Source organism: Antechinus flavipes, chromosome 3 (genome assembly GCF_016432865.1).
Source record: "Antechinus flavipes isolate AdamAnt ecotype Samford, QLD, Australia chromosome 3, AdamAnt_v2, whole genome shotgun sequence".
NCBI classification, from domain to species: domain Eukaryota; kingdom Metazoa; phylum Chordata; class Mammalia; order Dasyuromorphia; family Dasyuridae; genus Antechinus; species Antechinus flavipes.
In genome coordinates this window covers 577542645-577556800 of record NC_067400.1, presented here as the reverse complement: position 1 = coordinate 577556800, position 14156 = coordinate 577542645, and the positions used below count along the sequence as shown (strand labels likewise).

At 54.5% G+C, this 14156-nt stretch overlaps 1 protein-coding gene across 7 annotated transcripts in view; it reads left to right on the top strand.

The window, feature by feature from the left end:
• RPS6KA1 (ribosomal protein S6 kinase A1) overlaps window positions 1-14156 on the top strand; it is a 61906-nt gene that overhangs the window by 23358 nt on the left and 24392 nt on the right. For 3 of the 7 annotated variants that reach the window (XM_051988103.1, XM_051988107.1, XM_051988101.1), the window contains 9 exons: window positions 3100-3219; window positions 3393-3474; window positions 6691-6771; window positions 7297-7376; window positions 7732-7838; window positions 10439-10476; window positions 10574-10716; window positions 12604-12674; window positions 13809-13897. In XM_051988103.1, the coding sequence (XP_051844063.1) occupies window positions 3100-3219; window positions 3393-3474; window positions 6691-6771; window positions 7297-7376; window positions 7732-7838; window positions 10439-10476; window positions 10574-10716; window positions 12604-12674; window positions 13809-13897 (811 nt within the window). Of the gene's footprint in view, window positions 1-860; window positions 1088-3099; window positions 3220-3392; window positions 3475-6690; window positions 6772-7296; window positions 7377-7731; window positions 7839-10438; window positions 10477-10573; window positions 10717-12603; window positions 12675-13808; window positions 13898-14156 lie in introns of those variants that run through there. The other 4 variants (XM_051988108.1, XM_051988102.1, XM_051988105.1 and 1 more) reach the window with 3 other exon arrangements.

Below are 14156 nucleotides of genomic sequence, written 5' to 3'. Positions count from 1 at the left end.
GGGAGAGCGGAGGAGGGGCCTGGGCCGCAGTGAGCATCTCCTCTGGCCCCCCCGGGGAACGCGCGAGGGGCTGGCCCTGCTGCAGGGGGGCTTTGCCTTTGTGTACCCCAGCGCCCAGTCTGAGCCCCGAGGGCTCCCCGGATCCGGCTCAGGATGGCCCGCCAGACCCTCCTCACTCAGGTTCTGACCCATTTCAAAGCAGGTCACAGAAAGGGGCTTCAAAGGCCATCCTGTCCAACCTCCTCATGCTCAAGAAAAGGAAACTGAGTCTGAGAAGTGGAGGGGGCGATGAACCAGGACCCTTTTCTTCCTTGTGGACTGTGGAGTTACCTAGGGAGAGGGTAGCAGCTGATGGGACTGGTCCCCCTTTGCCGGGTGCCTTACTCAAGGGGTGTGAGGCCCTTTTCAGATATTGTCTCATCCGATCCTCGCAACCACCCTGGGAGGAGGTGCTGTCACTGTCCCCATTTTAGAGATGTGAAGACTGAGGCTGAGTGAGTTTGCTGGTTTGCTCAGGGCCAGACCTCCAGGAAATGCTTGAGGCAGAATCCGAACTCCAGGTCCCAGAGAAGGAGCAGGTTGCAGAGAGAGGATTCGAACCCCCGACCTTGTGGCTCCCCGGGTGCCTGACTTGGTTCTGGGGCGCTTCCCGCAGGCACCGCCCTCCGGGGCAGGGGCTGGCTGAGGTGACACCGGCTTCAGGCCACGGGGAGGGGCGCAGACCAGCAGGCCGCGCTTCCGTATTTCGAAGTGGCTCCGAGGGAGGGAAGGGGGCGAGCCCAGCGCGGGGAAACCACAGGCGGGGGCTGATTGGCGCCGGGTTCGGCCTAGGCTGGTCCGGCCCCCGCCCCGACATCCGCCCGCCAGCCGGGCTCCCCGAGGGCAGCGGCCCCGCAGGCCCGCCACCTGCCATGGTGCCGGCCCCCGCAGGTGGATGGAGCGCAGCCGGTGGGATGGGAGGATGGAGCGGGACCCTAAGCTGCCCCGCTTCCGGGCCCTGTTCAGCCTCTGGCTGCCCAGGAAGCAGCGGGCAAGGCCTGCCGGGGCCCCCGGGCCCACTCTGGGCCCCAGCCTGAGCCAGGACACGGTTAGTGATGGCCGGGGTGGGGGGAGATGCTCCGGGAGGGAGGTTGGGAGGGAGGCCGGGAGGGAGGGTGGGGAAGGAGGCCGGGAGGGAGGCCGGGAGGGAGGGCTTCCTTTCCTTTTAGCTTGGAGTCGTCGTCCCTCTTGTAGAGCAGGTGTTCTTGGGGAAGCCGTGAGTGAGTGTCCTGGGGCAGGGCACACCCGGCGTGCCTCTTGCTTGCCCTCGGCCCCGGCAGGGTCAGCAGGACCAGCTCCTCCGGGCTCCGGCTCCAGCCTGGGTCTCGGCCAGGGCGATGCCCGCTGTGGGTGGCAGAGAGGCTGGGGGCAGACGGGGCCGCAAGGGGGAGACGTACTCTGTAAACCTGAGGGGACTTAGGGGAGCTACGGGGGGTCTGGGGACCTTTGGCCTGGGGGGATGTTGAGGGGAGAACTGAAACCCACTGTGGGCAGAAGCTCTGAGACTGGGGCCGGGCTTGGGCCCAGGCAGGCAGCCTGGCTCGGTGCGTCCCCCACTGAAGCGAGGGCCCTTGCCCCCCGAAGGCTTCCTTCCTGTGGGGAGGCTGGCAACGAGGCAGGCGGGTCCCCCCGTTTCAGGAGCAGCCCTGGCGCTGCTGGCCCCGAGAGCTCCCTGGGCCCCTGGGCCGGCGAGAACCGCTCCTCCCCCAGCCAAGACTCGGCCCTTGGGGAGAGTGGACGGAGGCTTCTCACAGCAGATAGAGCGGGTGTGAGGCAAGGAGGTCAGAGGGGAACCTCACTTCCTATTGTGGCCAAAACAAAAGCCGCCCGGCCCCTTCCTCTCCCCGCTCCTCCCCCTCCCGGGGAGAAGGCCGAGCAGAGCCGTGGGGGCCGGGGTCGCATCTGTGGGTCCCCCCCCCGCCTCAGACCCCCCTTCCCGGCTCCAGCTGGGGAGCTGACTTGATGCCAGGGCGCCGAAGCTCCGGGGACTGGTACTGGCCGTGCACGAGAGGCCCAGGCGGCTGGCAGATGGGTGGTGCCCGTGTTGGCCAGCAGCCTCCCCGTGTTGTGCCAATGAAACAAGGGCGCCCAACTGTTACCTTTGCTGGTGCCCAAGTTAGTGGGGGGAGGGAGTGAGAGACTCTGCCCCCCCCAGCTTCCTCTCCTTGGCGGCCGGTGTTGTTGAACAGGGGTCTCTGCCAGGCAACCACATGGCAGCGCCCACCTGAGCTCCCGTGAGCGGCCTGAGAGCGTTCTCGGGGAAAATGCTGCCGGGAGTCAGGAGAGTGTGTGATCCCGGGGATGGCCTGCTCTTCTGTGGCCCCGGCTTCTTCTCTGTAACCGCAGGCAGTGGAGCTAGAGGCTCTCGGATCTCCCAGCCCTAAATCTGCCATTCTGTGATCCTAAATAGTCATCCTTCCCAGCTCCGACATCCTGGGTTCTAAGGGCTCTCCCAGCTCCGACATCCTGGGTTCTAAGAGTCCTTCCCAGCTCTGACACCCCGGGTTCTAAGGGCCCTCCCAGCTCTGACAGCCCGGGTTCTAAGGGTCCTTCCCAGTTCTGACCTCCTGGGTTCTAAGGGCCCTCCCAGCTCTGACCTCCTGGGTTCTAAGGGCCCTCCCAGCTCTGACCTCCTGGGTTCTAAGGGCCCTCCCAGCTCTGACCTCCTGGGTTCTAAGGGCCCTCCCAGCTCTGACCTCCTGGGTTCTAAGGGCTCTCCCAGCTCCGACATCCTGGGTCCTAAGGGCTCCCCCAGCTCTGACATCCTGGGTTCTAAGAGTCCTTCCCAGCTCTGACAGCCCGGGTTCTAAGAGCCCTCCCAGCTCTGATATTCCGGGTTCTAGAGCTCTTTCAGTCCTGATGTCCTATTTTCTAAGATCTCGCCTAGGTATAATGCCCTCTGGTTCTGAGGATATCTGATCTCCCCAAGGGCTGGACCTTGTGGAAACGGGCTTGGGATGACGGAGCCCGGCCCGTTGATTATTCCCAGATCCCCCCCGCCTGCCTCATCCTCCCATTCTACACCAGCTCCGTTCAGCAGCACCTTGTTCTCTCCCCCAGCAGGATGAAGGCGTTGTCAAAGAGATCTCTATCACGCACCACGTCAAGGAGGGCTCAGAAAAGGCCGACCCCTCGCAGTTTGAGCTCCTCAAGGTCCTGGGCCAGGGCTCCTTTGGCAAGGTGAGTGTGGTGACCGTGGGGAGGACGCGGCTCGGAAGCCGTGGCCGCCGGGTGCTCACGGTGTCTGAGAGCTGGAGCCGGAGGGAGGGGCCGCAGCAGGCGCCCGGACCTCTCCCCCCGGCTTGTTCTCTCCCCCCTTTCCGGTCTTGACGCTCTTCTCCCATGTTCCCTAGGTCTTTCTGGTGAGGAAGATCACCCGCCCAGACAACGGGCACCTCTATGCCATGAAGGTCCTGAAGAAAGCGACCTTGAAAGGTAAGGGGCTGGGGGCAGAGTCCGTGGGGGGCCCTGGCTGTGAGATAGGGCCCGTCCCAGAGAGGCTTCGGGGCACCAGAGGGAGTGAGGGGGGGGGAGGGGGGAAGGAGGCCTTGAACGCCAGGGCCAGAAGGAGCCACCATCCCATGTGCCATGAGACAGGCGGGGTTAAGGAGGATGCTGAGGGTCACCCAGCGAGTACCTGTCAAATGTCTGAGGCTGAATTCGAACTCCGAGCAGCCACTTAGCTGCCCTTCCACATTCTTGCAAAGAATAATGTAGAATTCCAAAATGTCAGAGCCGAAAGATAATGTTCAATGAACTAATTGGCGAACTGCCTTCTCAGTCCCTCCACACCCTCCATATCCATCCGCTTCCCTCTGGTCACGTCCTCGTCCAGGTCCTCACTGCCCCCCCCCCCCGCCCCGTTGGCTTCCCTGCTTCCAGGCTCGCCCTCCTGCCCAAGCAGCCTTCCTCCCGCCGGCATCTCCGTAGCTCACAGCTGAGGGCGAGCCGTCCCCTCGCCGGTGACACGGTTCTCTGAGCCCGTTCCGCGCCGCCTCGGGAACGCCGCACTCTGGCCAACCCAGCTGTTTGCCGTTCCCCCGCACGCCCACCCCGCTCCCCCCCAGCCTCGTTCCTGAAGGCTCAACATCCCCAGCCTGTCTCCTGCTCCCTTCGATCTCTGCTCACCGGCCAGCTCCTCCAGGCGTCCTTTCCCCAACGCCCCCGTTATTAACAACGCGCAGCCCCGAAATCTGCAGTGGTTTTGTAAATTTCCCGTATTTATTTTTCTGTAAATACATTGTATCATCTCCCTTCCATTCCCCGGTGGTCTGGACTCCTGAGAGCAGGGACCAGTTTCCTCTCTGTCTTTGTATCCCTAGTGCCTGGCATAGAGCCCGGAAGCAACCAGTACTTAGTGAACTACTTGTTGAATGATCAGTAACGAGTTAGAAGGTAGACCTTAGAACATAGAATGTCAGAACATGGAGGTTAGAACCGGGACAGACCTTAGGACATAAAATGTCAGAACAGTCTGCCTTAGAACCTGGGAGATCAGAGCTGGGAGGGCCCTTAGAACCCAGGAGGTCAGAGCCGGGAGGGCCCTTAGAACCCAGGAGGTCAGAGCCGGGAGGGCCCTTAGAACCCAGGAGGTCAGAGCTGGGAGGGCCCTTAGAACATAGAATGTCAGAGCTGGGAGGGCCCTTAGAACATAGAATGTCAGAGCTGGGAGGGAACTTAGAACCCAGGAGGTCAGAGCTGGGAGGGCCCTTAGAACATAGAATGTCAGAGCTGGGAGGGCCCTTAGAACATAGAATGTCAGAGCTGGGAGGGAACTTAGAACTCGGGAGATCAGAGCTGGGAGAGCCCTTAGAACCCAGGATGCTTGAGATGGGAAGGGCCTGAGGACAGAAATATATCAGAGGCAGGGCAGGACATCAGATGTCCAGACTAGGAGGAACTTCACCACATAAAATCCAGGACCATGCATACAGTGTTTCAGCTGAAGGGACCTTAGGGTAGTTTAGTCCGCCCCTTTCATTTTGTGTTCTGAGCTGTGTTAAAAGGATGACCGCTGGTCCGTGAAGGAAGGGAGAGCGGTCCAGTTTCATCTTGTTGTTCTGGGAGATGTGACGAGATCCTGATGGAGGCCGATGGCTGTAGACTGGGAAGAAGGGGGGTGTGGGAGGCTTAATAAAAGCTGCCTCTTTGGAGCTGGCTCTAGGACATGGATTTTTAATGGATTACAAGGGGGTTATAGGTAGATTTCAGGGGCACCAAGAACTTGGATGGGGGGAAAATGGCAGCTTTATTTTTTTCCTCTATCCACAATTTAGTATTTCCTTTAGTCATTTAAGAATATGATGCTGAGAAGTGTCTGGAGGTTTCATGGAGCTGCCAGAGAGCTCCATTGACACAAAAAATATTGAGAACGCCTGCTCTTAGGATGTTGGAGGTCTGCAGGATGTCTCTGGGTTTCAAATCTAGGTCACATGGAGGGATTCCATAGACAGGAAAATTGGTTTAGGAAGGGAGAGCCTTTTTCCTCTGAGACAATTGGGGTTAAGTGACTTGCCCAGGGTCACCCAGTTAGGAAGTGTTAAGTGTCTTAAATCGGATTTGAACTCAGGTCCTCCTGACTTCAGGGCTGGGGCTCTGTCTGCTACGCCCCCTAGCTGCCCCATGGAAGGGAGCTCTCGAGCTCGGTGGGGGATGTGCTGGGCTGGAGGGGTCAGGGGTATCCAGGGGGAATTTGCTGTGGGCTGGAGCTTAGTAAGGACAGGAGGCCTCGGAGATCTGACCCAACTCCTCTCCCATTGTCCGGTCTTCTTGTAATTCCACGAATGGCCACAGTTTGAGGAGTAGGGAGGTAACAGAAGGAGAAGGAGGAGGAAGAGAAGGAGAAGATGAGGAGGAGGAAAAAGAAGGAGGAAGAGGAGGAAGATTTCTAGGGGGAAAAAACACTGAAGGGGAAAGCAGTGGGGCAGGAGCCAAGCAGGTCTCCAAGAGCAGTAATGGGTTGGCTAACGTGTCTCAGGTTCCGACAGCACCGAGAAGTCAGGGAGCCTGTGGCCAAGCAGAGACCGTGTCATAGGGATGGCTGTCTGTCATCTGGGTGGGGGCAGAGGTCAGCATTCAGGAAAAGGCGGCAGCAGAGGCAAGGAGTGGGACTGGGCCCGATACACCCGTTCCTTCAGCAGCATGTAGGAAGTGCCCCTGGGTGCCCAGGCTAGAGCCCGGCATCCAAGACCAAAAATGAATTCGTCCCCGTCCTCAGGAAGGGGAGGTTCCTTTGGGAAGGATGTGGATCAGTGAATCCAAAACATGGTGCAGGTCATTTTCTGGAGGGCAAAAGCGGGCAAGGTCAGGAACGAGTTGGTGGGAAAGGTGGCCCCTGTAGGAAGCCAGAGGCAGAAGGGAGATGTGGAGGAAGGAATATCGTGACTAGGACATAGCAAGCCGGCCCCTTGGGCTGGGGAGGGGTGAGAACAGTAGTGCTGAAGGGAAGCAGAGATAAAAGGGAGCACCCTGCGCATGGGAGCTGGGGTTAGGAAGCCGCCCCTGGTGTCTGAGTCGAAGGCTGAACCAGGGTCAGCGCTAAGGCGAGAAGGGACGGGGAACACGGGAGGGGAAACGCTGCTGCAAGCCGCAACTTCTGGTTCCTGGGAAGGGAGCACGGAGTGACCGGGTCTCTCTTTACCTCCCTGAAAGTGCGGGATCGAGTCAGGACCAAGATGGAAAGGGACATTCTAGCTGACGTCAACCATCCTTTTGTGGTGAAGCTTCACTATGGTGAGCGCCCCCAGCCCTCCTGCACCGCCACCCTGGGGGAGCCCAGGGGCATCTGGTGGGTGAGAGACGCACTCCGTGTTCAATCAGCCCGTGGCTGCCCTGGGGGATGGGACAGCTTAGCTTCCACCCCAAGCAAGGACGCAGTTCTCCCCACATATCTCTGTCTCTGCCTCCTGGGGCCAGGCCGGCTCCTTCCTCGAAAAAGAAAGAAAAAATTGTCCCATCTTCTACTCTTCATTAAGCTGTAGTTTCCTTGAGGGGAGGAACTGGAGTTTACCTCTTTTTGAATCCTCAGAGCTTATTTATTACCCGGCACATAGTAGGTGCTTAATCAGTGTCTGTCGCCCGCCTCGCTCCCTCCAAAGAGATGTTCTTGCTTGTCAGGGCAGCCAGCCTGGCCCCGTGGGCACTGCCCGTGCCTTCTGGCCAGAGGGTGGCTGCGGATGCTCCCGGCCGCCAGGCCCAGGGGCAGTGGGAGGAGCGGGAGCCGGGCTTGCAGCCCCTGACACTGTTCCCTCCCCTCAGCCTTCCAGACGGAGGGGAAGCTCTACCTCATCCTGGACTTCCTCCGAGGAGGAGACCTCTTCACACGCCTTTCCAAGGAGGTGAGTCTGGCCCCAGGGCTCCCGCAGTTCTGCTCCAGAGGTACAGCCCCTGAGCCATGTCTCTGAGCCTCGGTCAGGCTCGTGAGGAAGGAAGGGGGGGTTACGGGAATGCCCAGGGGAGCTCAGCTGTCAATGGCCAGGCCTCCGGAAGAGTGCCCTGAAGTACTCCCAACAAACCTCCCAAGAAGGGTAGTGTCCCAGGGACTGGGAGGGGGGCAAAGAAGGAAGTGGCCCCCATGAGGGAAAGGTGGGCTGGCCTCTCCTCCTGCCCCTGCAGCTCGCCTGGCCTTGCTCTTGGTCTCAGAGCATCTGGGCATTGTGGGTAATGGAGCTTACTGACTTTGTCCATCCCCAGGTCATGTTCACGGAAGAAGATGTGAAGTTCTACCTGGCTGAGCTGGCTCTGGGCCTGGATCACCTGCACAAGCTGGGGATCATTTACCGAGACCTCAAACCTGAGAAGTGTGTGCGGAATGACTGAGGGTGGGAGAGGGCATGTCTTGGGACACTCAGCTCCGGCCTGAGCCGGAAGGGGGTCGTAGGGCTTCCGGATGGCCCCCAGATACCCACTTCCTTAGCTGGTCACCAGCACAGTGCCTGAAATTCCTCATTAAGGAGCCGTTCCTTTGGATTAACCATTGCCCTGCCCAGACTCTTTTCTTCTTCTTTTTTTAATATGGGAAGAGTTCAGTATGCGGTAATGAAAAAAGCCTGAGACAGGGGCTTGAATTCTTCTTTAGCTTTGTCATTTATTTGCTGTGGGACCCCAAGCAAGTATCATGATCTTTCTGGCTCTGTTTTTTTTTTTTTTGTTAGAATTAAAGTGGGCTAATCTTTGTCTAATCTTTGTCTTATAATTTTTTTCTTTTTTTCCTGAGGCAATTGGGGTTAAGTGACTTGCCCAAGGTCACACAGCTAGGAAATGTTAAGTGTCTGAGACCAGATTTGAACTCAGGTCCTCCCGACTTCAGGGCTAGTGCTCTATCCACTGCACCACCTAGCTGTTCCCTTCTATAATTTTTTTTAATGTATTCAAATGTACTTCTGGGAGGAGTATATCATGGAATACTTTGGGCACTTAAATGCTTATTGATAATAATTAAGGAATTATAAGTCATTGATACCTTAGATTGAATTAGTGTATCTTCTTAGTCAATTAGGCAAAAAAACCGCAGGGGATCATAGATTGATAATTGGAAAGGATCTCCAACATTCTCTAGTTTAACTCCTTCATTTTACTGAGTCTCAGATGAAATAATTTGCCCAAATCCTACAGGTAGTAAAAGGTAGAGATGAGATTTGAACCTAAGTCTTGTAGTTGTATCCAACTCTTCATGACACCATTTGGGTTTTTTTTGGCAAACATACTGGAGTAGTTTGCCATTTTTTCCTTTCACATCATTTTACAGATTAGGAAACAGAATGAAGTAGTTTGTCCAGCATCCCTCAGCTCTTAAGTATCTAATAAAGCCAGATTTGAACTAATTCCTGAACCTGAGTCTGTACCATTCTAAATCCATCAGAGAAAGATAACTGATTTGGGAAGTAAAAAGGAAAGGTGATTTAGGATACAAAAAAGAGGAGCGCAGGAAGCCAAGGGGAGCTGGACAGCTCAGCTCCTTCTTATTGGGAGGCGAGAGCAAAGGAGGCTGGGAATGGCAAGTGACTGATGCCCCTCCTCCCTCCTGCATCCTTCAAGGAACCGCTGAGCTTCTAGAGTGAATTCTGAGGATGAGTTGAGTGTGCTCCTCATTCCGTTGAGTTTTAAGGATCTCCAGATACATTATACTTCGTTTTCATCTTCATGCTGGAGTTGAGCAAGATGCTTCTCTCCTTTTCCCCTCTCACTGCCTTCAAAGAACTTACTGGTGTAGTAACCTATATCCCAGGTCATTGAACATTAAAGCAAAGCATTTGATGAAATGCAAGTAGGAAAGGGCTTGGTGCTGACTGAAGAGATCAGGGGAGCTCCCTGGAGGAGGTAGAGTTGGGCAGGAACTCAAGGGAGAGAGGGAGCAGCTTGAGAAAAATCCCCTGAATGGGAAGTCCTGAGTAGTCCAGTCCAGCGAGAGTAAAGACTAGATTAAGAAACCTTGCTAGAAATATAGAGAGAATACTGATGGTCAAATCAGAGAACCTGGAACCACTTCTGATCTTACTGTGTGGTCCTGGAGCTCCCTTGTCCTCAGTTTCCTTATCTGTAAAAGGAGGGGGATGGCTAATGCAGACATTTGTCTTAAATTTGCAAGACCATATGATGGAATTATATCTGCTTTCTCAATGAGTGGAGGAGGGAAAGATGTAGGAATTGAAAATATAATAAAATTGGTTCCTGGAGCTCCCTTCCTCTCCCTAGTTCTCAGTTTCCTTAGCTGTAAAAGGAGAGAAATGGTTAATGCAGACATTTGTCTTAATATTTGTTTTTAAGACCACATGGAGTCGTTATTGATTTTGTTTTTCTGCTTTCTCAATCAATGGAAGAGGGAAAGATGTAGGAATTGAAAATATAATAAAATTGGCTCCTAGAGCACCCTTCCTCTCCTTGGTCCTCAGTTTCCTTGTCTGTAAAAGGAGGGGGATGGCTGATGCGGGCATTTATTTTATAAAAACATATGTAGTCATCATTGGTTTTGTTTTTCTGCCTTTCCAATGAGTGGAGGAAGAAGAGCTTTAGGAATTGAAGACATAATAAAATTGAATTTAGAATCTTGAAAGAAAATCAAAGTAAGGCAAAAATAAGAACATTCAATAAAACTAATTTTGGAGGGGAGGCACTCTGAGTTAAGTGACTTGCCCAGAGTCACACAGTTCATAAGTATCTGAGGCCAGACTTGAACTCAGGAACTCCTTGATTCTAGGGCTGGTGCTTTATCTATTACACCACCTAGCTGCCCCCAAAATAATATTTAAAAAATCAAAATACCTTGATCTGAGGTTTCTTCTAGCTGGAGTTCTGTGATCCAGGAGATACCGCTGGGGCTGGAGGCAGCGCAGCTGGCGCAATTCAGGGTTCCTGAATACGGGTACTGACTTCTCCTCCTCTCTCCCACCCTTTCCTACAGCATCCTTTTGGATGAAGAAGGACACATCAAACTCACAGGTAAGTGGCCCCGATCTTGGCCCAGCAAGGGACGCCGCTCTGGGATGATGGGAAGGTTTCACTGAACCTCAGCTCTCCTGCCTCTCCTGGACTGCAGATTTTGGCCTGAGCAAAGAGGCCATCGACCATGAGAAGAAAGCCTATTCCTTCTGTGGGACGGTGGAGTACATGGCCCCCGAAGTTGTCAACCGCCAAGGCCACACGCACAGCGCTGACTGGTGGTCCTACGGGGTGCTGATGGTGAGAGCTCCAGGCCGGGGGATGCCTTCATAGAATGTTGGGGCTGGAATGGGCCACAGAACATCAGCCAGTAGAGCTGCCAGGACCCTAAAGATCACCCGGCCCAGGGGTACCCAACTGGGCCACGTCCCCGAGGGTAGAGGCAACATTTTCATTTGAATTTTTTGAACTGCAAAATTCTGTTTAAACAGATTTATACAACCTAGTGCTGCTACAAATGTTTAAATAAGAATCCAGTTCATTTCTTCATTTTATTTTTTATGTGCGGAATAAACTCTGGAATTTATTTCCCCCATTCCCCAGTAACTAGGAGGTATTTTTTTATTTATTTATTTATTTTTAGTACACATGGCTTTATGAATCATGTGGAAAGAGAAAACTCAGAACAAGAGGAAAAAACTATAGGAGAGGGAAAAAAACATAAAACAGAAGTGAACATAGAACGTGTGGATTTACATTCAATCTCCATAGTTCTTTTTCTGGATTCAGATAGCATTTTCTATCCAATGTTTATTGGGAATGCCCTGGATTGACTAGGAGGGATAGGAAGGAATATTGAAAAGTAAGGAGTATGAAAGATATACCCCTTATATCTATCATATAAATATAAATTAAGGGATATAATAGATATACTCCTTATATCTATCATATAGATATGTTTATAGATATGTATAGAAAGAGAAAAAAATTTGGACAGAAAAAACATCAGGAAGTTCTAAACTTATTTTACTTTTTAAATAATAATGCATTTATATAGTGCAATAAGGTTTGCGACATATGTTAACTCATTTGATCCCCACAATATCCATTGGGAAAAAATAGGTGCCGTGTGGCTAGAGTACTGGGACTGGAGTCAGGAGGACTCCTTCCTGATCTCAAATCTGGCCTCAGGCAGTTACCAGGTGTGACCCTGGGCAAGTCACTTCACCCTGTCTGCCTCAGTTTCCTTATCTGTCAAATGAAGGTAACACTAGCACCTACCTCCCAGGGTTATTGTGAAGATTATTTGTAAATTGCTGAGCACAGTGCCTGGCACATAGGAGGCTCTCAGTGTTTGTTATTTTTGTTGTCATTGTTGTTCCCATTTTACAGATGGGGTCCAAAAAGATTGTGACTAGTTCCTTACATGTCTGGGCCAGGCCTTGTCTTGTCCAGTGCTCTGTGCACTGTGCAGCCCAGCCTTAGTTTGTTTTGGTATCTTTTGGGTTTTTTTTTTTTTTTTTTACAACTTCTATTTCTAAGTCAGTCCCTCTTCCTTTCCCCACCCAGTGAGCTACCCCTTCTAATAGAAAAAGAAGGGGCAGGCAAAAAGACCATCAGCAAAACTAACCAGCAGATAACCGAGTCCCTCCGTGTGTGCCGTGTTCTGCACCCATAGCCCTAGTCCTCCCACCCCCACGCCCTATCGTAAAAATGAAAAGGGGGGATGCATTTTCTCATTGCAAAGCTTCCTTGTTTTAAAAAGGAGAAAAATGAGCATCAGAGATAACTTTTCCAAGGTCAAACAGAGGCAAAGAAAAGTAAAGAAAGGCTGCCTGAGGGTTCTGGGAGCTGCCCCAGAGGTCAGGAAGCTGGGAGGAAGTATTGCCAGCCCTAAGCAGGAGGTCTCGCAGTGGCTGGGACTTGAGTGGCCTCTGTGTGTGTGTGTGTGTGTGTGTGTGTGTGTGAGTGTGACAGGAGATGATGAGAAGCAGAAAGCTGAGTCCCCCTTCCCCCCCGCCTTGGACATTAAGTCCAGAGGCTGGAAATGGGGGCAAGGTCCCTCTGGGGAGGGACCACCAAGAAGGGCAAGAATTTCTTGAATGCGGGGAATGACCAGGGTGGGTGGATATGAAGTGGGAACCTAAGGTCTGGCACCAGTGTGAATGTGTCCCTTGTTCTCTACAGTTTGAGATGCTGACGGGATCCCTGCCCTTCCAGGGGAAAGACCGGAAGGAGACCATGACACTGATTCTCAAGTGAGCATCCCCCAGGACATAGAGACTGTCCAAGCTAGGAGCAACTTTAGAACACGGGAGGTCAGAACTGGAAGGGCATGAAAATTTGGACTGTCAGAGTCAGGGAGGGCCCTTAAACCTGGGATGTCAGAGCTAGGAGGGCCCTTAGAACCCAGGATATCAGACCCGGGAGGGCCCTTAAAACTCAGGAGGTCAGAGCTGAGAGGGCCCTTAGAACCCAGGAGGTCAGAGCCGGGAGGGCCCTTAGAACTCAAGAGGTTAGAGCCGGGAGGGCCCTTAGAACCCAGGATGTCAGAGCTGGGAAGGCCCTTAGAACCCAGGAGGTCAGAGCTGGGAGGGCCCTTAGAACCCAGGATGTCAGAGCCAAGAGGGCCCTTAGAACCCAGGATGTCAGAGCCGGGAGGGCCCTTAGAACCCGGGATGTCAGAGCTGGGAGGGCCCTTAGAACCCAGGATGTCAGAACTGGGAGGGCCCTTAGAACCCAGGATGTCAGAGCTGGGAGGGCCCTTAGAACCCAGGAGGTCAGAGCTGGGAGGGCCCTTAGAACCCGGGATGTCAGAGCTGGGAGGGCCCTTAGAACCCAGGATGTCAGAACTGGGAGGGCCCTTAGAACCCAGGAGGTCAGAGCTGGGAGGGCCCTTAGAACCCAGGATGTCAGGGCTGGGAGGGCCCTTAGAACCCGGGATGTCAGAGCTGGGAGGGCCCTTAGAACCCAGGAGGTCAGAGCTGGGAGGGGCCTTAGAACCCGGGAGGTCAGAGCTGGGAGGGCCCTAGAACCCAGGGGGTCAGAGCTGGGAGGACCCTTAAAACCCAGGGGGTCAGAGCTGGGGGGAAAGTTCACAAGTTACTTAGTCCAGTCTTTTCTTTACACATAAATAGCGAGGTTAAGTAGCTTCTGCAGGTGCCATGGCTGGCTGGCCCTCACGGCTCCTGACTGTCCATGCTGGGCCCTTCCCTCCCCCGTCCCTGCCCTTCCTCAGGGGTCCCTGGGGCCTCCCCCTCTCCCCCCACCTCTCTGAGAGTCAGCTGGTCCCAGGCCAGATGAAGGGCCCGGGAGGCCCAGACTGACCAGCCTCGGGCCCAGGGACTCCTCCCGCCCCAGGCCTGACGATGTCCTGTCGTTGTTTGTTCCAGGGCAAAGCTGGGCATGCCCCAGTTTCTGAGCACCGAAGCACAAAGCCTCCTTCGAGCTCTGTTCAAGCGGAATCCTGCCAACAGGCTGGGTAATGTCCTCGCCCCGAGGGGCCGTGGGGGGGGGGGGCTCTGCAGCTGTGGGGAGCGGGGTCCTGCGCAGGCTAGGCCAGGTCAGAGCCCGCCCCTGCCTGCCTGAAAGGCGGCCTTTGTCCTTTGTGCCAGGAGAAGACAATGGCGGGCGGTGGGCTCGCGCTGGGCTCGATCCGGGGGGACTGGGGCGCAGTACCGTCCCCGCCCCCCGCCGGCCTAGCTCCCGCCCTCACGACTGAGGCCTTTGCTCAGCCGGTT